Source organism: Callorhinchus milii, unplaced genomic scaffold (genome assembly GCF_018977255.1).
Source record: "Callorhinchus milii isolate IMCB2004 unplaced genomic scaffold, IMCB_Cmil_1.0 Scaffold2, whole genome shotgun sequence".
Taxonomy (NCBI): domain Eukaryota; kingdom Metazoa; phylum Chordata; class Chondrichthyes; order Chimaeriformes; family Callorhinchidae; genus Callorhinchus; species Callorhinchus milii.
In genome coordinates this window covers 17,634,870-17,660,330 of record NW_024704743.1, presented here as the reverse complement: position 1 = coordinate 17,660,330, position 25,461 = coordinate 17,634,870, and the positions used below count along the sequence as shown (strand labels likewise).

The following is a 25,461-nucleotide window of genomic DNA, read 5'->3' as shown; positions in this document are numbered from 1 at the left end:
CCAACATTTCGCCCTGCTGGGAATCAAACCCAGAGAGCTCTAACCACTGAGCTACAGGACTCCACAATGTGTGCATTAGCAACACACAACATAATTTAGCACATTGCCTTAGAATATTAGCCTCTTTCAGGGAAATATATAATAATAATCCTTACATTTAATACAGTGTCTTTCACGCACTATACAATGTCTCAAAGTGTTTCACAGATATATTGTAAACGGTATTGACTGTGTATTTTATAGGTGAATGCTGCAGCCAATTTATGCACGTAATGTTTCAAAAGCCAGGACATTGGGAGCCCATTGGGTTTAACGTCTCATCCGAAGCGCAGGACCTCCAACAATGCAACACACTCATAGCACTGCATTGGAGTCTCCACTTCCTGGACTACGTCAGTTTAAGTCCCGAAGAGGGGCATGAACCCACAATCTTCTGACTCAGAAATTAGACAACTGAGCCAGGCTGACACACACTAGCATAGCATTGTTTGTAACACAAATGTTTTTATTTGCAACCAGAAAATGAAAACCAACTGATTTACATAATGCTGCATTCAGTAGAGACATTAGTGCTAGAAAAAATGTAGATAATCTAGTACTGTGATTGCATGGTGTGAACAATAAAATGAAATGCTTCAAAGGAAAAATAGTAGAGCAAAATTGTATGAGAATATCTGCAGTTGCTACAATAACATAAAATGTATTGGAAATCTAATACAGCATACTTCAATTACACCTTGTGAGTCTCTGGTATAATTTATTGCCCAAGATGTGGGTGTTTTTCCAATCAGCCTCCAAATACATAATATAGGGGAGTTTTTTTTAATACAACAGTGTGATGTGTATACTTGCTTTTATGGTACTTACTAGACTGAAACAAAAGAGCAAGAGTAAAAGGATTCTTTAAAAATCTACAAGCAAACCATTTCAAAACCATTTCAAGCAATGCCTTGAAAAGTGGAAACATGCGTGTTATATACTTTGTGACATGGCTGTTGAAACCTCTGAAGGGTTCTCGAGTTGACAATAACTCTCACTGAGATCAGACTTTAATACTTGGCGATGCCCAATTGTTTCAAGTGCAATTTGAATTGCACACGTATTTGATGGCTGGAATATGAAATTCAGTGCCACAAAGCATAGTCCAAGCAAACTCCAGAAAGAGAAATTTTAAAGGAAATTTGATAGATGTTTGAAAAGAACAGACACTAAAAGGGTATGGAAATGAGCAGTGGAGAGTGAGATTAAATTGTATCATGTGGAGAATAAACACAAGTGCAGACCTGATGGGTTGAATGGTTCTGTTTCTGTGCTGTAATAGTTTGTGATTCAATGATGTTTAAAAAGGTCTGAATATAATGCCCCAAATGTTACTGAACTGACCTTGTGCAGTAGAACATTTACAATTTAAAATTCATAATTTTGTAGACTGTAATTAGTCTTTACTAACCCATCCAGAGTATTGTTGGTTTCTGTAGCTTCTAGTTAGGCTATTTTACCCTTTGGCACCATGTAATTTTGGTTAACAGGGTCAATTTTAACTTCCTCTTTATGAAAGTTTAGTTTCAGATGCTCTTGCCTAAACTATTCTCACAGGCAGCAAAATACACTACAGTGTTTGGTGTTTTGCCAACTGAATCTGGTTCAGCTTTAATCCCAGAGGAACATGTGATCCAAATATACAGTCTGGGAGCTTGACGAATACTTCCTTATATAAAAGATGCATTTAACGAGTGAAAGGATCTAATAATGATGGATTACCTTGAATATAACCATCAATTTAGTAATGTTTTCTAGATGCAGGATGTTAAATTGTCCAATTTTCATCTTCACACCATTGGACTATACAAACTTGTATTGTTTCACTGATGGATATATTCTGGATACATCACAACACAAGAGAAACATCAGGAAAAAATAGACTTCATTTAAAATAGCTGCCAAACTATCACCAATACTTTTACTGCTCAAATCTTGCCTAACTCATCACAGAACACTTATTTAATAGATTGTTCCACAAGAAAATATAAGTAGACTCCATAACTGTTAAAATATATGAAGTCATTAGACTATTTGGAAGGCTTCAAAGATAATGCATCAAAAAATGTAAACGTTGATAAATATATGCGCAAAATGATTCATTTAAGCAGTTGAAAGTACAATGAGAAACACGAGGTTAGGTCCACAGGGAAGCCAGTTCAGAACCATCAGTGTCAGGTGCTTGTAGATATTAGCTAACTATTCTAAATTGATGATTGCTGCTCAGCAAGACAACAGATGTGGTTGATTAGTTAGAGGTAATGATTTTGTTCTTTTTTGTTTGAAATGCATCTGGATCAAAGTTATTAACAGGAGTAAAATTGGAAAGGAAATGAATGTTTTGTGTTGGTATTTATGAATTATTCCAAAGATTTACTGCTATAAAGTCAATAGCCTCTCCAAGGGAAGAAGAGTTATCATTTTCAACACAAAACATATAACTGTTTACCTATAATTTACAGATTATATACGAAAGGTGAAGACTCATGGCAGGGACCAGTCAGATACAATATTAATCCAAATAACAGCTTCATCAGGAGAATATTCATCCAATATATTAAAAATAATAGATAAAATAAAAAGATTAAGTGTGAGCTACAATGTTTAATCAAATCACTGAAATAATATTGTATTCAATGAGTCCCCGGTGTGGTTTACTAAATGCAATCAAAAAGTTGGTTATAAATTGTATACCAAAGGTTAGAAAATAAAAATAATGATGTACAGGTAAAGATGATGTAACATGCAACCACAAGAAAGGGCACAGGAACAGGATTGTGAAGGGCAATTTTAGCACGGGGGATTGGGATTAATTTAGATAGCTCTTTCACAGTCACGATGGGCCAAATGGCCTCCTTCTGTGCTGTATAATTCTATGATTCTATGATACTGTAAAGTGAATTGACTATATATTTTGTGGATAAAACGCAGCAGCCAATTGCACACAGCAGTGTCCCATAAATACTCATGGATTGAGTGACCAAATCTTTTTTTTGTTGAAGGGATTATTACCCCCGGAAAGCAATCCGCCAACCGACTACCAACCAGGTTCCTACTTATTGCTAGGTAAACAGAGGTGTGTGGAGTAAGGAAACTTACCTAAGGTTTCGCCCTGCCCTGGAATCGAACCTGGGTCCTCTCCCTTGCTTCTTGAATTTAGCTCAAAAATCTGTGAAATATAACTGCCAGTGTCGGTTGAAGAAGATCCTACCCAGGGAAGGATAATTTATCTTCAATGCAATGATTCAGTGAAGCCACTGTCCAGACCATCATCATAGAGCCAACAATGAATGAAATGGGGAAGCACTGAGGCATTGGCAAACATTAAACCTTGCTGAATTTTCAGCCATTTGCCTAAAACATGGCCCTTGAATGTCACTGGTACAACACTGTGAAGGCTGATGGTACCTGCTGTGTGCTGTTATTAGTTGCAGGCTTAGATGTATATCCACGTTACTAATCATGACCATCAGACCTCTGCTCTGGTAGGTCTCCTTTAAAGTTACTGCAGAAGTGAACTTTGGTTCACTTGACAACAAATAATACAACAAGTTCAACCTTTTACACCCAGGGAACAATAGAGCAAACTACTATCAATAAAACTGAAAATAGATAGGCCTGGGATGGATTGAAAAGAGGCTAAGAGAAGTATTACTAGAATAGCCTGCGGTGTTGCAATATAAGAACCGTAAATTGGCAGAGGTATTAATTATTCTCTGCAGACTACTGCTTTTGTGGAAGTAAATCATGGGTATGCGAGAGACCTGGATAAAAAAGAAACATCCTCCCAAATAAATATGAGGCCACTGATGCACTATATTGGTACCAATTACTTCTGAGCCTATGACTGTCTTAAACGTTTCTGATCATCATGTTTTTTTATGAAGAAGTACTTAGTGGTGTGAACCTGCCTCCTCAATGGTGCAAAGCTAGAACAGGTGGGCCAGACAGCTGGAGTGTTCATTACAATTGAATAGCATCAGTAATAGCATTGATAGCGACCTGGGAAGGGGAGGTTCATGTTGTTCAAAGACAAAGGAGTAAAACAAAATGTAAAAAGTAAATAAATTGAAAATGGAAATTGGTTCCTTGTCCGTTTCTATCTAGAAATGTGTCTCCTTGGTTTAAACAGGACTCCAGTTGTGAACAAGCTTATTGTTTTGTGATTTTTTTAAAAAACAGGTAATAATATACTTGCATTTGATATTGGGTCTTATCACATCTCAAAGCGCTTCACAAAATACACTGAAAATGAATTGATTGTATATTTTTGGGGACATGCCTCAATAGTAGATGGGGCAGCATGAAGGCGCTACAATTGGCCTCAGATTCCCAGGTTACGGAGAAGAAATTCAGCCAGGAATCCAGCTCTTGATTGCTGCTAACATACACTGTCAAGTCTGACATGTGGGGAATGACCAATTCTGAAAAGCAATAGAGGGCAATCGGTATCCCACTGGAAGAGAATTAGTCAAAACACCTTTGAGGAGGAAGAGGACAGATTTGGGGAAAATGGTATTTTGTCAAACTATCAATGGTCAAAGAAAAGGGCTTTCATAACATGTAACATCTGCGGGCCATGCTTTAGCATATTAAGGTGTCAGCTTGACACAGTTAGTAGCACTGTCACCTCTGAGTCAAAAGGTTGTGGGTTCGAGCCCCAGTTGGGAATCAAACTCACGCTCCATTACAGTGCTGGAGGTTGTTGCATTATCAGTGGTCTGTCGTTTGGATGACAAGTTAAACCAAGGTTCCATCCAAATATAATTGGCTATTTACTTCATGGCTTTTTGTGGGATACTGCTGTGCGTAAATTGGTTGCCGAGTTCATCTACAAATCCAGTCACTCCAATTCACAGTAAAATCCTGTGAAGTGCTTTGAGACATCTTCCTAACACAAAAGGCACTATAACAAATATAACAAATGCGAGGATTATTAATATTATAAAATGTACTACAAATATTTGTGAGCAGAAACGTTTTGGGCAATATTTCCAACTAACATGTCACACAGTAACTCAAGTTTCTCTTGAAAAGATGTCAACAGTGTCATGTAATACAAATAATAGAATATTTTAGCAGTAATTCCAGGCATCTAATCAAATAATAGTGCAAAACAATGTTGTAATAATGAGGCTGAAGAGATGGCACTGAGCTATCAAACTATGAGTTCACTCTCAAAATATACAGTCAATTCACTTTACAAGCTTGTCGGCCTTCCCAACTCCTCCCTCCACAGGCTGCAGATAATCCAGAACTCTAGTCCTCTCCTGCATCAAACTCCGTGACCTCATCTCCCCCATTCTCGCACGACTCCATTGGCTCCCTATCCTTCAGAGGGTCCCGTTCAAGATACTGGCCCTCACCTACAAAGCCCTCCATGGCCTCGCCCCACCCCACATCTGCGACGTCCTAACCCCCTACCAACCCGCCCGTTCCCTCCGCTCAGCCGGTTCTGGCCTGCTCCACGTCCCTCAACCCACCCCACCATTGGCGGGAGAGCCTTCAGCCACTCTGCCCCCAACCTCTGGAATTCCATCCCCCCATCACTCTGTCTCGCCCTCTCCTTAGCCTCCTTCAAGTCCCGCCTCAAAACCCTCCTCTTCGACCATGCCATCGGCCACCGCCCTTCCCCTCCCTTCTCCTGCCCTGACCCCAGCTCAGGTCTGAAATGCTGTATACTGTTCAGTGCCTTCGGACGTCCTCCCAACGTGAAAGGCGTTATACAAATGTAATCTTGTTGTTGTTGTTGTGTGAAACACTTTGAGACGTCTCAAAGATGTGATAAGGCGCAATGTCAAATAAGCACTGAAAAATCAACCAGAATAAATTGAGCAGAACCAATCTGTCACTGTGTGTTTGCCAAATGTGTGCATCAACCTTGTGCTTGGGTCTGTGTCAGGATAAATTTCTAAGTCTAAACAGGAGAATTTATCATGGTGTGAAACTGTGAATACCTTTGCTCACATGCCAAACTTGAAGTGTCACAAACATATGGTGCAAATACGAGGGAGATACAACAAAGTAATCCTGGAGTCACTGGCACATTCACACAATACCATTTCCTGCTCTCACTAATTCAATGAAAATGTAATTTTTTCCCCTTAATTTGACAATATACAGGCATTTTGATATAGGTGTAATTATTGTACACTACGAAACAATCTTAGCTGTTGCTCAGTTTTCAGATGCTAGTATTCAATTCAACGAGGATCTCCCCTTGAACAAGATAACTGTATATCTGCTGTAATGACACATCAATGGTTTGCTGGTTTAGGTCGAATCTCCAATTGGTGCATTCATCATAAGAATAATCTTTTTATTTGAAATAGCGCTTCATCACATCAAAACATCTATAAGTTTTCTGCAAAAATCTAGCGACTGTGTATTTGTAAGTAAATGCAACAGCCAATTCATAGACAGCAATGTCCCCCAAACGTCAAGAAGAGTATAATCACTTTTTACATTTTTTGGCAGGATACTAAGAAGTCACTTCTCAATTTGATTAACGTCCTGGACCCTTTAATGTTCGCTTGAACAGGCAGACAAGACCTATCAGAAGCTCAAATGCATCTCAAAGCTTACAATTATTATAATAATTATTATTATTAAAGCTTACAGTAGTTTTCTATTCACCAAACAACTAATGCTGCACTGAACCACTCAGATCTATCAGAGGGTAAAAATGTTTCCTGGTTTAGCCAGTATTCAGATTTAAACAAATCCACATTTAAACATTTAGGTTGTCTATACTACATTTGTGTGTGTCAATTTAGTAAACTGTGGCCTTGCAACTATTCCTAAATAAAATACATAACTTCATGATAAAAGGACGGTGTTCTTCTTACAGTTTATCTATCTGTATTTGGTCACTGTTTACCAAATAATTATTATGGTCAACGTATGTTGTAATGGAGTACTCCAGGGAAAGGCTGTAGGAATTTGTATGTCGATTGAATGATGCCTTGGAAGATAATCATGGCATAGATGCTAATGTAAGACTTCACCTTTACTTGTAAAATTACTGGATTTACAGATGCCGATTACAAATCACACTACGGTTCCTAACAAAGAACCATCAGAGCTTACAATTCCTCACAGAAATCTGTGAGCTGAGATATCCTGAAAACTTCATCTTTCAGCAGTTTTCTGTGGATGGATCTTTTTACCTGGATTTAGTACTGTAATTTCACCCTGAGAATTGTAACTACAAGAACAGCTTGCACTTATATAGTGCTTTTCGTGTAGGATGAATGTCTCAAAACACTTTGTAGAGTTGAAAGGGAGCACTAAGCACCAGTAAGGAGAGGAAAGAAAATAATGGATATTGACCAAAGGCACGGTGAAAGGGATAGGTTACAAAAGCACGGAGAGAAAGAATACAACTAAATAATTGTAGGTGAGACTACCAGGAGACTTTGTGGCTGAAGGCTTGGCAAATGGTGGTGGAATAAAGGACTGTGGAATGAGCATTAAGCCAGAATCCAAAGAGCTGAGGAGAATGACAAAAGAATTGGGCTAGAGTAGGTGGCTAAGCCATTGAAGACTACTTCAAAACACCCCACAAAACACACAGTCACTCCACTTTTCAGTATATCCTGTGAAGCACTTTGGGATGTCCTCTCAAATGAAAGGCTCGATTCTAAATGTAAGGATTATAACAACAACAAAATTACATTTGTAAAGTGCCTTTCACGTCGGGATGATGTCCCAAGGCGCTGGACGGACAGGGTTACGGACCCGAGCTGGGGGTCGGAATGGGGGAGGGTGGAGGGCAGGGGGGAAGCAGGAGATCGAAAGCACGGTCAAAGAGAAGGGTCTTGAGATGGGTCTTGAAGATGGCAAGGGAGGAGGCGAGGTAGAGGGACTGTGGGATCGAGTTCCAGAGGGTGGGGCGAGCAAGGCAGGGGACGTGAAGCAGGATGGAGCCTGCTAGGCGGGGGGAGCAAACAGGATGGTAGGAGGTTAGGATATAATGGAAGGGTTTTGCGATTATTGATATATAGTATAATATTATATTGATATATATATTATTGATGGGCATTTGAGGGAGATAATAAAAGCAGGGATGGTTCCAATAGGCTGGAAACAAGCAAATAAGTAGTTCTTATATTTAAGATGGATAACAGAGGTCATGCATAGAAAGTAATGGCACATTAGGCTGACATGAGAATCAACTAATTGAATCAATAATCAACAACAAAATTACATTTGTAAAGCGCCTTTCACGTCGGGAGGATGTCCCAAGGTGCTGGACAGACAAAGTTACTGACCTGAGCTGAGGGTCAGGGAGGGTGGAGGGCTGGGGGGCAAACAGGGAGATCGAAAGCACGGTCGAAGAGGAGGGTCATGAGAAGCAAGAGAGAAGAGTACCTATATAAATGGCAACCCAAATCCCTTTGGAATGGGTAAATCATGCCCGATCAACCTTCTGGAATTTCATAACATTTTTCTGTTTCCTGCATTAAAACCTTTAGCAACATTTGCCCTGTGTGCAATTGAAACACCAAACACAATACCAATAACTTTCAACAGTCACAGTTTCTGAAAATCTTTCTCATTGGCAGACATGCTCATTTTTTGAGTAAAGTCAGTTGATTCTAAGCAATATCAGTGGACATCAGCGACCACAAAATGAAATGCTTTCTACATGATTGTGTATGGAGAGGAACGGGAGCAATTTGAAGATAGAGATGAACTTTCAAAAAGAGGACTAAACAATTTAAGAAAAAATAAGTATCAGCTGAACCTGCTAAATGTTTCCCTTTTCCACAGTTTTTGGAAATATAATAATGGAGTAGGATCATAAACAACAAATTAAGACTTGTATAGCGCCCATCACATCAGAAAGACAATCACTAATAGATGGGAAAATCAGACCATAAGCCATGATGTAACAATTTAATAAGAGTTATTCTGGAAATCTTAATTATAGAGCTCAAAACAATTCCGTCTCTGACTTACCCTGGATTCAACAGACTTGCCTCCTGCTTCAATATTTCTTTCAACATACTGCGACGACAACAGATCACTATAAGGTAAGAAAATAAAGTCCATTAGTTAAAGCAGAAAATGAGGTACAGTTATTCTTCTATTAAAAAGTTTTTTTAAGCCACATGTAATCTCAGTTCATTTTTCTCAAGACATTCAGATTTCAAATTTCTTATAACTCAGGTATGATGAACATGTATGAAAAAAAAGATTAATAATAATAATTTGGTCATTCAATCCACGACTGTTTGTGGGACACTGCTGTCCGCAATTGGCTGCCGCGTTTCACCCACAAAATATACAGTCAATTCACTTTACAGTATATTCTGTAAAGCGCTTTGAGATGTCTCAAAGATGTGATAAAGCACTATATCAAATGCAAGGATTATTATTATTAAGTCTATTATTTAGCAGCGCTCCATTTAATTAGCCAAAACAAACTAATTAGAACTGTTGCAAGTTCACACTTTGGTTTAGGAGTTTTACTTTAGCATTGGAAGGTAATCACCATAGACTATGCGTTGGAGCAAAACAAGTTAAATATTAAAATCGGATGCAATATAGTTCATTTTACATATGACATCAGCAGAAGTTGTATTGAAGTAGCCCACACCTCGAGTATTGTACACAATTCTGGTCGTCGTGAGACAACCCGCTTCAATATTAGTAACTTTGTATGTTGTGAAGACATTAAAATCCAAGAGAGGGGACTGAAAATGAAAATAAGATTGAGAATATATAACACAACTACTCAAAACAATAATAATCCTTGCATTTGATATAATGCCTTAACACATCGCAAGACATCTCAATCCACTTCAATTGTGGGACATTGCTGTGTACATATTAGCTGCTGTATTCACTCACACCTTGTCTTGTACAGCCACTTCACTGTAAATTCATATGAAAATATTATCTAGAGCCTTTTGTTTTACAACAGATGACCTCTGAGAACAGACGGTGAAGCATGTGCTTTGAAGCGTTCTTTCTACTGCTCCACGGCAAGAATTGAGGGCCAACAGTCTTGTGGAGTCCTGTAGCTCAGTGGTTAGAGCACTCGCTTTGCAAGCGAGAGACCTGAGTTCAATTCCAGGCAGAGGGCGAAACCTTGGGCAAGTTTCCTTACTCCATACGCCTAATAATAATCCCTCCAAAACCAAAAACAATAATAAAATTGGTCATTTTCAATCTACGACTGTTTGTGGGACATTGCTGTGCGCAATTGGCTGCCGCGTTCGCCAACAAATATAGTCAATTCACTTTACAGTTTGTTCTGTGAAGCGCTTTGGGACGTCCTCCCGACGTGAAAAGCGCTATATCAAATGCAAGGATTATTATAACAGTCAATGGATGCTGAGGCAGAGTACTGAAATATGTGTCACGTGTCAAAACCCAGATATGTCTCTTTCGTGCCTGCGCCAATCAGACAGCTCGCCACCGCATGGTTAAAAAAAATGTAAACTTAATAATGCGGGAGAAGAAATATAAAAAAATTTCACATCAATCCCAATGAGTATATCCAACCTGGAGCCTCATTTCTTTAATTTGTTGCTCTTCCAGTTTGACATTAGCCTTTATAGTGATTTATGTAAAAGAAATCCATATAAATCACTATAAAGGTTAATGTCGAACAGGAAGATAGTCAAAGATAAATATAAAGAAGGTAATTATAGTGTTGCATGTACTTTACGTAAAATAAATAGGAATCCATATAAAATACATGGGATCCTACGATTATCCAGAAATTATAATGCAGTGCTTTATTTTAATCAGCAATGCTGCACTATAAGATTTTACCTTTTGTTATATTTCTGTTACAAAATTACAGATAATCTCAGGATTTGGGAATATCTGGGATTATTGCAGTTACTCACAAAAACACCTACGGTAAAGAGATTCCTACAAATGCAAGGATTCTTCTTATATTATTAAAAGCATTAAACCACTGAGAGAAAATGGAGTATTTTGATTCTTTATATGATGTCAGTTAACATTTGACATTGACTCCAGAATCCCTTTCTTTTTATGGAAAAACTCATGTATTCTCCTCCAGTTCTCCGCATTTATAAGGTTTATTTTGGTCAGCTTGGTGTCTGCCACACTCAAAAAAACCATCACTACACTTAAAGAGTACCCAAACCAGACTAAGAGTTCTGTGTATCCCACCTACACATGCAAATTCCCATGTATGAAATGGAATGCACGCTCTCTTTCTGGAGGGGCGCAGGTTGCTTACCTAATTCCGCAGAATTGTTAATAACAAATCCCACCCAAAGACCTTCCTTTGACCTCCTTTGATCGTGCTTACAGTCACCTCCCCCTCCTTCTGGCTCGGGGTCAGACTCCACCACTGTCAAGATCCCCAGCACACTACGTATACGCTATGTAAATGCAAGTTGTTGTTTTTCTTGCTGTAACCTTTAATAGCTGATTAGATGCCCCCAAATTCCACCTAGACTTAGTCTGAAAGTCAGTTTTCTCTTAAAATTTTAAATTATGGAAAATTGTTTACTTGAGTTGTAATTTGGAAGCTATTTCTTTTCTACGGTTCTTAAAAAGAACCAACTTCTAAATTAAGGCAGAATTTAAGAAGTTTCCACAATCTTAAATTTTAAGATAAAATAAAAGTCTTACAGACTAAGGCTTAGGTCAGGAAGTAGATTCAGCAACAGTATCTCTTGGAAAAATTCAATCAATACTGTGGTGATTTCTCAAGACCAGTATAGATTTTGTTTAATAGTATTCAGTGCCTGTAAAAGGATTTCTTGTCAGCTAGTAAGTATTAAGTGGCTCCCTTGGCTCCCTTCTGCATAGGCATGGTTCCAGTGTGTAACAGAAAGACCTGACATGACATTCTCCAAAGGAGCACCAGAAACATCCTACTCCTTCCTACTCTTTTTACCAAAGTAGAGAATAAAAAAAGAAATAGCTGTGCTAAATATTACATAGAAACACAAAAATCTAACAGCACAGAATTCAGCCCATTTTGTCTTTGCTGGCTATCTGAAAGAGCTAGAGACTCTGAAAGAGTTACCCATTTAGTCCTATTATCCTGCCTTTTCCCCAGACCAGTTTGTATTTGTCCTTTTCAAATACAGTAGTTATGTAATTCCCTCTTAAAAATCTAATACGGATTCTGTCTCAACCACCTTTCTAGGTAGGATTTTACAGGTCCTAACAACACTATGTGTAAGCACATTTCTCCTAACTGCATTTCTCCTTTGCTCTTATTATTCTATTATTATTTATTATTATATTTTAATATTGATCTTAAATCTACGCCCTCTAATTACTGACTCACTGACCAATGGAAACAATTTCTCTGTTTACTTCATCAAAACCCCTCATAATTTTGATGAAGTATTGGTTTGGATGAAACCCCCCTCCACTGTCCTTAATTATACTCAGTACAAAGGTGCAAATGTATTTAGCCGCCCCGTAAGTGTGTGTGTGTGTGTGTGTGTGTGTGTGTGAGCACCATCATTTTCACGGCATGTACAGGGTGCCATCTTAATATGAATGGACGGAGTGAAAACGAGGCAAAATGTATCTATGACACCGTCCTGTAGTGTAGTGGTGAGAACGCTCGCCTCGCCTCGCAAGGCAAAAAAGGACCCAGGTTCAATTTCCAGACAGGGTGAAACTTTAGACAAGTTTTCTTATTCCACACACGCCTCTGTTTACCTAGAAATAAATAGTAACCCAGTTGTTAGTCAATTTCCGAAGGTAATAATTTCTTTAAAAAAAATGTGGTCACTCAATCCACAACTGTTTGTGGGACACTGCTGTGTGCAATTGGCTGCCGCATTTCACCCACAAAATATACAGTCAATTCTCTTTACAGTATATTCTTTAAATGCTTTGAGATACGTCTCAACAATGTGATAAGGTGCTATATCAAATGCAAGGGTTATTATTATATTATTTAATAACCTCTATCTCATCTCTTCGTAGCCTTCTCTGTTGTAAGGAAAATAGCCACAGTATCTCTTAACCTTTCCTCATTAGCAATACTTCTCATCCACGGTATTATCCCAGTGAATCTCCTTTGAATCCTCTCTATGACTCTGACATCCTACCAAAGTGAAATGTCCAAAACTGGACAAACATTTCAACAGCAGCCAAGCAAATTATTTATACCAGGCATCACATTCTCCATTTGATTTTACATTCTTTGTATACCACTATATATAATATATCAGATTCCATTAACTTATTTTCCATTTCAAGTGTGGCTTTAATTTAAAATCATTTCAGCATTTGAAATCGTAAAATATAGAAAAGGTGCATATTATAAGGAATGCATATTTTATACCCATATACAAACAATCCTGTGATGATTTGTTCTGAAAGATCCTGGATAGATTGACAGATGTAAATAATATATAACCTATTTTAACAACAGAACATTTATGCAGTAAAATATCTTTTCACCGCAATTACACAACTCAGAAGTGGGGATGAGCTGACTCAGATGTTTCTGAATCACTGTATTTTACCTTATATTTGTGTTTTGAGGTGAAATGAACATGTGAATGGCAAGAAGCAGATGCAGTAATAAGGTGACTGAAGAGGGAATCTGCAGCAGAACTAGTTCATTCTTAATTGCTGCAATGGGCGCTTAAACTGTACAAAACTAGGCTAAAAATAAGTGGTTGCATTTTAATTGCACAATAATGATAAGCTTCTACTGTACTACATGAATACATCTTGCTAATCAAAGAATCTCTATTTGAATCATTATAAGTAATGATCGTACCACAACCAGCAACAAGTACATTTATATTCAAATTACAACAGTAAATAAGAACCAGGTAAATGCTGTGATTTAAATGTGATTTAAATTTAGGTGGTTCCACAAGTGAAAAGTGCCAGAGAGTATCAAAGACCTGAAATTTTCATGTTCTCAGTCTCAAGACCATTTTCTTAAGTATTAACACTGTGAATAACTTTGGAAAGTTACTCTTAATTTGAAAGCCAGTTCAAGAATCAGGAAAAACAGGTTTCCAAATTAAGCTTTAATCACTAAGAATTACATTTTTGTTGGGTTTCCAGTTATCAATGCTATACAACCTTCATTTTTAATACAAATTATAAACATCTGAAGTGTTTAACAAAGATTATTGGTGGCTTCAAGCAAAAAAGAAGAGAAAGGAAATTTGAGATTGTTCACCAAATGCATAGTCCAATAAATAATTTGAGGGATTTAAAAGTAGGGAGAAAAGGAGCAAAACTGAGGGATTTTGAGGGAAAATTCCAGAGAGCGTAGGCTCAGCCACCATTGGTTGGTTGGAGACAGTAAGGAGCAAGTCATAGAGTAGAAATGAAAGTGTAGAGTATATATAGAAAAATAAAGCTGGAGGATTTTGCATCAGGAGAGATTGTGAAGAGACCTGAGTCAGAATGAGGATCTTAAAGTTGATCTGCTGGGTGACTGAGACTCAGTGACTGAGCTCGGAGACTCAGTGACTGAGCTCGGAGAAGATGGGAAATAATGGATATAAGGAGTGTATTCTTGCAGAGAATATAAGCAGTTGTGGACAGTAGAGCTATGGAGGCTGGTAAGTAGAGTGATGGAGAAGTCAAAACACTTAAGGGTACGATGAGATTGAGACCCCTGCGAAGGGGTGAAATTGACACATAGGCAATCAATGTTCTGGAGATGTACGAAACATTGATCTGGAACCAGATATATGGTTTGAAGCAGAACTGTTTTGAACAAAATACCAAAGTTAGCCAAGTAACCCTTGGCATGTCAGGAAATAGGTGATCAATCATGAAACACAGATTAAGCTCTATGAGACGCTACCCTGTGTGGAGGGCACTATATAAGTGCAAGTTGTTGTTGTAAATTTGTTAACAGAATAGGCATTAATGGCATTTGGAGCATTTTAAAACTTGGTATTTTTCCACAGAACTGATTATGTTCTGAAACCAAATCTAATTTTATCATGAAAGAATCACCAAAACAATCATTATCACTTGATACTTATATGTTTTGCAGTTCTCATGAATTCATGACTACTTTCTTCAACTATAACTATAGCTCACAATGGCCCAGATACCTTCATAGACAAACTCAACTAACACTTTAATTCCAGATAATTAGCACTTTATAAGAAGAACTGAGGAATGGTGCAGGGCAGCCATCTTTATTTTCCTGCCATTGAGTCAATTAGATGGTCTTTGGAAATGTGCAAGATAAAGAACCTTGCAAATAACTTCAGCTTTTTGCTTCCATTGCTTTCCAGAGTGACCCTTGGTATGACAGGAAATCAATTTATTGTCGATTTAATATTGCTGCCATCCTCAAACCTGTGCAGAAAAAGCACCGAATAATGTGTTATGCAAACCAAAATGCTAAACTGCAGCCAAAAGGCCACTCAAGGCTGACTCTTCGATCCAACTTGACTGTGTCAGCAACTGAAAGGAATTCTGAATGGCATCGTCCCTGATCTGTGTGGAGATGACTGGTTGCAGACAACTGATCCAAGTGGAAGAATACAATCAGTGCCCTTGGCTAACTCAGCCTAACCTACCTGCATAATGTATCAGTGAGATAATGCCATTGTTTAGCTCTTGTAAAACAGGCAAAGTACCACATTTTACATTTTCAGCACCTAAGTCTTCCAGCATTCTCCGTCTAAGTTTTTTAAAATAATAATTAATCCACGACTGTTTATGGAACACTGCTGCACATAATTGGCTGCCACGGTTCGCCTACAAAAAATTGTCAATCCACTTTACGGTGTATTCTGTGTGGCGCTTTGAGACGCCTTGAAATCGTGATCAGGCACTATATCAAATACAAGGATTATTATTATAATATTATCCCACCTCTGGGTATGAGCTGTGTGGTTCAGGGGTAAATTACCTCAGAGCTGTGACTGATATGTCCCTTCAGATCTTGCAACTTGCTCCTCGCATAACCTCTGCCTTTGGGAAACATACTGTAAAAATTCATTGAGCAAATGCATCCTCTTCCCTGAGCCTGTTCATGCTCAGATATGCCCTTTCTTCTGGGGTTCTCCACATCTTGTAAATTTCATCTCCTCTTTTCCTCAAAATTGCCTGAGATATTGTACTTCTGAGATTTCACAATGGGTTCTTTTTGGAGAAATCATCCATTGCTTGGCATGTAGCTACATTTTCTCTGAAGCTAATGAATACATTAAAAAAAAGTTATAAATGTATGCCTTCGTATCAAGCACGGTCTCTGAGCATTAATTTAAAGACTAATGCTTTCGAATGCAAACTATATATTTTTTTAAAAAAGTCTTCACCAGTTCTGGCCAGGCTTCACTGGCTCCCCATCACTGAGCGGATTGACTTCAAGATCCTCACTCTCGTGTTCAAACCCCTTCACTCTCTGGCACCTCCCTACCTCTCCACCCTCCTCACTCCCCATTCCGATTGATTGGCACCGGTCTCCTGCTCGTCCCTCGCACCCTCCGCCCCACCACTGGAAGTCGCGCTTTCAGCCACTACGCCCCAAAACTCTGGAACACTTTCCCTCAATCCCTCCGCCTTGTCCCCTCTCCCTTTATTTTTCAAGTCCCGCCTGAAAACTTTCCTCTTTGACCATGCTTACGGCTATCTCCCCACCACCCCCCCAGGCTCGGAGTCAGGATCCACCACGATTAAATGGTCTGAGATGCTATTCTGTGTAGAGGGCACTATGTAAGTGCAAGTTGTTGTTGTTGGAATGTAAATAGAGGAGAACAATGAACAAATTTGTTACAAAATGCTATTAAACATAATATTCATCTTTGTATCATGAACCTATATTGCATCTCTGTATGAGGCAAATCAGGTGATATTAATAATAATCCTTGCATTTGATACAGCACCTCATCACTTCTTCGAGACATCTCAAAGCGCTTCGATGCATACAATATAATAATACTAATCCTTGCATTTGATATAGCATTGTATCATGTCGTTGAGACATTGCAAAGCGCTTTGGCTTAAGATGGCATAAGACAAGTTACTGTAAGTTAATGTGAGCAAATTGCAGAAAATAAATATTTACAACACAGAAGTAAATACATGCAATTAATTTATAAGTAGAGCCAAAGGGGACAATTCTCCAATTGATAGTAAATCTAAAATAAAAATAATCCTTACATTTGATACAGCATCTCGATGACGTGATAAGACATATGTGCGTCTTGGGACATCCTCCCAACATGAAAGGAGCTATACAAATGTAATTTGTTGTTGTCTCAAAAAGCTTCACAGGATTTCACCGTCAAGTGTATTGACTGTATATTTAACAGCCTTGATGTGTAATTTTCACATCTAATTTTCCGCTGGTTTGTAGATTTCCTGACCTTGGCAGTGTGAGTTTATAATGGGAAAATCCATTACAAGGTCATACCACCAAGGATCAGTATATCTACCAAATAGCAGAGATGAAGATGTGCTCATTAATCAAGGTTGGTAAATGTATGGGTATTTGGAGAATTGACTCCAAAGTGTTTTAATGTTCCATACACAATTGCTATGTTAATCATTTTTACAGACTTTTCAGCTTCCACTTTGAAGTGGATGACATCCAGTTCTGTCTATCTGTGTCGTAACTCTTGATTCTAGGATTTCTACTATTCAGATCAATTGCCTGTCAGACAGCAAGTCCTGGATGAGTTCTAGTTTCCTACAGTTCAATACTGACAAGCCTGAAGCTCTCATCCTTGGCTCCCATCAGTGTCTTCTCATTTCAGGCACTGACTGCATTGATGTGCACTGGTGCTAAATCCACCTCATGAAGCCAGTGTAGAAACTTGGTGTCGTATTCGATCCCCAAGTATCCTTGAAACCACACATCCAGGCTCTCACTATTTTCCCTTTCCTTTACTTCTGCAACATTCCCTGCCTCCACCATTACCTCGCACCCTGGGCTACTGAGACCCTGTAGCCCTATCCTCTCCTACACCGGTTCTGTGAGCCCATCACGACCACTTTTGCTAGGCTCCCTGGCACCTCATTCCCCACTGGATCAAAATCAATATCCTTGCCTCACTTTCAAATACATTCAAGGCCTCACCCTATCTTATCTATGTAACAGTAGCAATCCTGCTGCTCCCTCCTGTCAGCAAACCACGTCCCCACCGGTTCTACCCAACATCGATAGATGAGCTTTCAGCCATCTGCAGTCATCTTTGGAAATCCATCCCAGGGTCACCTTTGCCTCTACCTTGAAAACCCACCTGACAGAATTCTCTTTGCCTCTGTTTTTCAGCTCCTCCACCTTGAGCTTGGGTTCTCAGTCGGACAAGTAAAGCACTTTGAGATGTCTTCCCGACATGAAACGTGCCACGTAAATGTAAATTTGTTGTTTAAGGCAGTCATTAGTAATAGTGCAGATATAATAATCCTTGCATTTGATATAGCACTTTTTAAGTCTTCTAGACGTCTCAAAGCGCTTCACAGAATATACTGTAAAGTGAACTCACTGTATAGTTGTGGGTGAAATGCAGCAGCCAATTGTGCACAGCAGTGTCCGACAAACAGTTGTGGATTGATTGACCAAATTTCTTTTTTTCTTGAGGGATTATTATCCCCGGAAAAGTGATGCGCTAATTGACTAACAACTGAGTTCCTACTTACTGCTAGGTAAACAGAGGTGTGTGGAGTAAGGAAACTTGCTCAGCATTTCGCCATGCCGGGAATCAAAGCCAGGTCTCTCACTTGCGAGGCGAATGCTCTAACCACTGAGCTACAGGACTCTACGGATGATATTCTCCTCATCATGGCTCTATTTCTGTACATTCAAAAGACTTACCACAGGAGCACAAAAGAAGTTAGGATGAAGAAACCCTTCACCCCTCCTGTTACAGCATCATGTTGTTTCTCAAGTGAGTTCAGCATCACACAGTCTCAACCAACTTTCCTGGTAGCCTGTTTCAGTCATTAATTATCCTTTACCTGGTGTCAGTTCTACTATTGCCTCTTACAATCCTGAACCCTCTTTTTCTGCTGCCTCGGCTTATGTAAAAGTTTCGTTTTGGGTTTACTTTCTCTTATATACTTCTATGAGGTCCTCTTCTAAAGTTCCTTTTCAATGTTTCTTTTGGAATCCTGTAGTGTATTGGTTAGAGCACTTGCCTCGAATGCGAGAAGACCTGGGTTCCATTCCTGGGCAGGGTGAAATCCTAGGCAAGTTTCCCTGCTCCACAAGCCTCTGTTTGCCTAGGAGTAAATATGAACCCGGTTGTTATTTGATTGGTGGATCGCCTTTCAGGGGTAATAATCCCTTCAAAAAGAGGAGATTCTATCCAGTGTCCTGCCAACAATTCACTCCACGACTGCTTGTGGGACACTGCTGTACACAATTCGCTGCTGCGTTTCACCCACAAAATATACAGTCATTTCACTTTACGGAATATCCTGTGAAGAGTTTTGAGATGTCTCAACAACGTGATAAGGGGTTATATCAAATTCAAGGATTATTAATATTAGTTGTAGCATTATTATAAAGCTGAAGAGGTCTAGCATATCTCATTGATAGTCAGTGATCATCCCTCAAACACTGGAGGTCAGTCATCCTCTTTAGTGTCCGCTGCCTCACACTCGTTTTCAAATCCCTTCATGCCTTGGCACCTCCCTACCTCTCCAACCTGCTTACCCCCCAATCCACAACCCAAGGCCTCGGCTAGACTGGCTCCAGCTTTCTGCATGTTCCTCGTACGCACCGTTCCACCATTGGCGGCTGCACTTTCAGCCAATACGACCTGAAACTCTGGAACTCTCTTCCTCTATCCCTCCGCCTTGCCCCTTCCTTCCCCATTTACAAGTCATGGCTGAAGACCTTCCTACTTGACCATGCCACCACCCCCCCCCCACCCCCAGCTCTGTGTCGTGCTCCACTACTGTCAAGTGCTTTGGGACCCTGCCCTGCGTGAGGGGCGTTATATAAATGCAAGTTGTTGTTGTAGAATGTTGACTACTGTTTTAATCAATAATACTTATATTATGACCTCAGCAAATCTGTCATTTCATACATATATTTTGCTAATGCTAAAAAATATACAAACTCCAGCAGTTACTATTGCAAAAATGCTGAGTCAGTTATTCCTGTTACAGAGCATATACATCAGGAATTGTTCCCCAGTGGCATTCAGAGAAGCTTTTACTATCAGGCTGTTCCTGCCTGCTCCATGAACTGAGTCTGCCATACTGTTCATTACACTAATGCAACCATTGTTTTTGATGATTGTTTTCTTAAAATCTAAATAGGAAGCTTGATCCTGACCAGACTATAAACTAAAACAGAACATACTAGAAAAATCTGCACTGTAGCAAGCACAAACCACAATCTCGATAGGGTTCTATCATACGCATATTATTTAAACAGATATCTTTTTGTTGCATCTTTATAACGGGATACTTATAAGCACCATAGGGCGGCGTAGGAAACAACAATGTTCTTCGCACTTCTTTTTTTAAACCTACAATCTTCCTTATGAAAGAATGTTAAGAAATCTTCATGCTTTAAACACCTGAATGGAAAATAAATCACAATGTAAACTGGAAAAAAACATACAGTGTTCAGGCTGTAAGTAAAATGGCTAGGCTAGCTTCTTCTAAAGAGACTGCATAATGATCTATAGCATGGTATGCACTGCGGCAGAATCGTGAATATTTTACAATGCTTAGCTGGAGTGAAGGAGCTGGATTTCTTCCACTATATTGGAGCCTAATTTAATGAGCGCATGATGTTGCATTCTGAATTGATAAGAATTCAGATTTACACAGAGCAGAATTTATTCCAGAATAATTTCAACTCCACTCTGAATATGAGACCAACATATAATTAAATCTTCAAAACATACTTGTTAAATATTTCTTGTATCATTATATTCCGATTTTCTTAACAAAAATCACATGCTTTTATTTGTTGTCAAATATTTTCCCCAAAGGTACCCTCGACAGGAGATATATTTCAGGTAATTTGATACCAACATCTTGTAGCAGGTTAAGTTTCATTTACAGCTTGATTTTTATCCTTGTACAGTTAGCATGAGCAAGATTCTGTCCTTAATGATCATTGTGCACAGAAATTCAGAAGGGCTTTAAGACTACAGAAACCAAATAAATTACAAATCTAGAACACAAAAACAGAGGATTTCTTTTTTATAGAGAAACTATAGTACAGTGCACTGCTAAGCTTAAGAATGTTAGGATGGAGGACAAGGTTTGATGTCCTGAGAGAGAAGGAAGAGGAGATGATGCAGTGGATTTTTATTTAATTAAAGTGTGGACGCAGGGAGGAGGAAGAGAATGTATGATGCTCTGCAGTCTCTGCACTTGAGCAATAACATATAACATAACAAATAAATAACAATAACATAAAGTGAAGTAAAACCTGCACATTTCAAAAGTGACATTGGTCTAAATCAATTGGTAACCCCTACGGTTTCCATATCAACTGCATAAAAAGTGATTCAAAATTGAGTAGCAAGAAACCCTAACATGAAAAGCCCCACAACTTGGATCAGGTAGTGGTGAGCAACAACAACAACAAAATTACATTTGTAAAGCGCCTTTCACGGCGGGAGGACGTCCCAAGGCGCTGGACAGCCAGGGATCAGGACCCAAGTGTGGGTTGGGATGAGGAAGGGCAGAGGGGGTAGGAGAGTGGCTGAAGGCACAGTCCAAAAGGACGGTCTTGAGTCGTGCCTTGAAGGAGGCGAGAGGGAGCAAGGCGAAGGGATTGATGAGTTCCAAAGAGTGGGGGCAGAAAGGCTGAAAGCCCGGCCACCGATGGTAGGGCAGGTTGGGCGGGTCCCGCTGAGCGGAGGGAGTGGACAGGTTGATAGGGAGTCAGCAGGTCAGAGATGTAGGAGGGGACAAGGCCATGGAGGGCCTTGAAAGTGAGGACGAGGATTTTGAATTCTATCCTCTGATGGATGGGGAGCCAGTGGAGCCGGGCGAGGGCTGGGTTGATGGGGTCATGGAGCCTGGTATGGGAGAGGACACGAGCTGCAGTTTGTGGAGGGAAGAGTTGGGGAGTCCGACAAGAAGGGAGTTTCCGTAGTCGAGCCTTAAGGTGACAACTGCGTGTATGAGCGGGTCATGGCACGGATACGGGGGAGAAAGGATAGTTGAGGGTCGAACAAGATGCCCTGGTTCCTGACTGGTTTGGTGAGGTGGAGTGTGCAACCGTGGATGCTGATGCTGCCAGTGCCTGAGGTGCTGAGGCACTGGTGCAAGCCAACCAGGAAGGCCTCAGTCTTGCTGACATTCAGTTGTAGAAAGTCAGGACGTCACCCTCAACTCCAGGATGTCCTGGAGTCGAGGGTGGAGGCAGAGAGATAGAGTTTGGTGTCAAACGAATACATATGGAAGTTGTCTGTGGATGATGTCACCAAGGGGGCATGTAGAAGTTGAAGAGGAGGGGACCGAGGACAGAATCCAGAGGAACACCACACGAGATTGTGTGGAGGCTGGAAGAGAAACCGTTGGCAGAGACAAATTAGAGACAGTGTGAGAAATAAGATCTGAATTATTCAAGGACAGAACTTTGAAGGTTGAGGTGAGAGGCAATGCTGTGGAGGACTGACTGGTCCATGGTATCGAAGGCAGCAGAGAAGTTGAGGAGGATGAGGAGGCAGAGGGAGCTCTGATCACAAATGGACAGGATGTCGTTTGTCACCTTGACCAGAGCAGTTTCCATTTTTTGAGCAGCACGGGAACCCGATTGGAGGGGCTCGCGAAGGGAGTGGTAGGAGAGGAATGAGCGAAGCTGGGATGCAATGACTCTTTCAAGGACCTTGGAAAGAAAAGGAAGGTTGGAGATGGGCCAGTGGTTAGAAGGCAGGAATGTGTCCAGTGAAGGTTTTTTCAGGATGGGGGTGATTGTAGGTGTTTTTAGTGGGATGGGAACAGTGCCAGATGAAACGGAAAGAGAGTAGAGGAGCGAGGAAATTGGAGCTGGGAGGTAAGGATAGGGGTGGCGATGGGGTCAAGGGAGCAGGTGGTCTGTTTCATGCTGGATATGGTGGTGATGAGAGAGGAGGGGGAGACAGGTTTGAAAATGTGGAGGGAGGGATGAGTAGGGGTCGGAGTGTGGTGGGGAGGTGGGGGCGGATGGGAGGGCGGAAACAGCTGAACGGATCCCCTCAATTTAGGACTTGAAGAAATCCAGCATCTCCTCAGTCAGTGCTTGAGGAGAGAATGGGCGAGGCGTGGGAGGGTGGACGGAGGAGCCGGTGGTGGGGAACAGGAGTCTGGGGTTGTCCTTCACCTCCAAGATTGGGGAAGTCTTGTAGCTCAGTGGTTAGGGCAAGTTTCCTTACTCCACACGCCTAATAATAATCGCACAAGAAAAAAATAATACATTGGTCACTTCAATCCACGACTGTTTGTGTGACACTGCTGTGCGCAATTGGCTGCCATATTTCGCCCACAAGATATATAGTCAACTCACTTTACAGTATATTCTGTGAAGCACTTTGAGGCATCTAGAAGATGTGAAAAGCGCTTTATCCAATGCAAGGATTATTATTATTGTAACAATAAGACTATCTTGGAATAGAAGGATGATTTGGCCATTCGGGAGGGTGGTGTAGTACGTTTTGATGTGGTCCAGCCAGATCTGCCAGTGGACCGTTAGGTCAGACTTGAGCCAAGTGTGTTAGGCAGCCCGCCCTTGACCATTGAGGGAGTGGAGGTAGTTGGTGTACCAGGGTGCAGTTAGTGATTAGGAGGCGGTTCGGGAGGTTTGGGGGGCAAGGGCATCAAGAGTGGTGGAGAGGGAGTTGTGGAGGAGAGTGAGCGAGGAGGATAATTCAGTGCAGGAAGTAGGCCAAAAGGGGAGGAGTTCAGATGACTTCAGCGCAGCGGAGAGGGATTGCGGGGAGATTTCTTTCCAGGGGTGGTAGGAGATGGAGGTGGGTTTGGTGGTGGTTCAGTTCGAATTCAAGATCCTCATCCTCACCTACAAGGCCATTCACGGCCTTGCTCCCTCCTACCTCTCCGACCTACTATCCCCCTATTTACCTGCCCGTACCCTCCGTTCCTCTGGCTCCGGTCTGCTCCACATCCCCGCCCCAACCGCCCTACCATCAGTGGCCGGGCCTTCAGCCTCTCAGCCCCTAGGCTCTGGAACTCTGGAGGTTTTGGGGGGGGGCGATAAATTAGGAGAATTTTGAGGGAAAGATTGGAGGGACGGTAGAGTGTAAGGTGCTCGAATGAGCACTGCTGCTGTTGAACTGTCTCCCAGCATATGTTACTGCTTTCAGGAGAAAAAGGGGTGAGGGGAAAACATGGCACCAAATTGTTTTAAAAATGTGTAAAGATATGGATTGGGCTATATTTAAATGCCACAATATAATTTAGCCATTCAGTGATACATAAACTATCCATAATTGCATATTCACAATCTAATTAGTCTCCAACCTGTTCAAGCAGCTACCTCCATTGAGCAATCACCCCCTGTTAACCACCCTGGAACAGTACAGACAGATTTTGTATAATAAACCACCTCTATTCAGCAACCACCTGTCTAAGGCAAACAGAAGTCACTCTTTGTTACCCCATCTACACCCTGTGCCTTTGTGCCGACACTCTTTTCAGAGGTCAAGCTTTCTGAGAAACTCAGTCAGAAAACGATTACGGATTTCTTCAGCAAACAGTAAAGAACAGTGAGTGATTGTAATTTATTTGTAATTATTTGCAATCTGTAATTTATTAAAATTTAATTTATGCATTATTTTTCTGTAGACTCAGAAATTCTACATACACCGACAAACCCTTACTCAGAGGCCAACCTTTCTTAAAGGCCATTTTGGCCCAGTCCCTCAGTGGTTATTGAAAACAGGTTTGATTGTACTTTTAAATAAAACATATCAGGTGGCAGCTTAGCTCAGTTGTTGATAATCTTGCCACTGGGTCATAGATTTCTACTTGGGCACTTAAACTCATAGCTAAGGTTAACATTCCAGTGAAGTGCTGCAATGTCAAAGGTGCTTTCCTTCGGTTAAGAAGTTGATTTGTGGTCCCATCTGTTTAATTCGGCGAATGACACTATTCAAAAGAAGAAGAGTTTTTGCCAGCGTCCTGAACAATAATACTCCTGGTAATTAATCATTCACTTCATAACCATATTGCTGTGTGATGCATTTGCCCAGAAATACATGGTCACCAGATTTGACAGCAATTACCTGTGAAGTGCTTTGAAACATTTCAACATAATAGGTACAAATCAAATGCAAGGATTATTATCAAATATTTAGATGAAATTTATATATTTGGAACTAAAACCGAGGAACAGATTCTGCCTGAGTAATAACATGCAGAAAAATCTTTTAAGTACAATTCATATTGTTACTTGTATTCGTTCAACAAAAATCTCTTTTCATCAAAAACTTCTCAAATAATTTATATTTTCTACATTATGGGTGACAAAACACAAAGTGTTTCTTTTAG

At 40.3% G+C, this 25,461-nt stretch overlaps 1 protein-coding gene across 2 annotated transcripts in view; it reads right to left on the bottom strand.

Moving 5' to 3' along the window:
- The window catches only part of LOC103181585 (disintegrin and metalloproteinase domain-containing protein 22), a 140,960-nt gene that overhangs the window by 84,977 nt on the left and 30,522 nt on the right, over nt 1-25,461 (bottom strand). For both annotated transcript variants that reach the window (XM_042331863.1, XM_042331862.1), the window contains exon 4: nt 9,004-9,070. In XM_042331863.1, the coding sequence (XP_042187797.1) occupies nt 9,004-9,070 (67 nt within the window). The remainder of the gene's footprint in view (nt 1-9,003; nt 9,071-25,461) is intronic.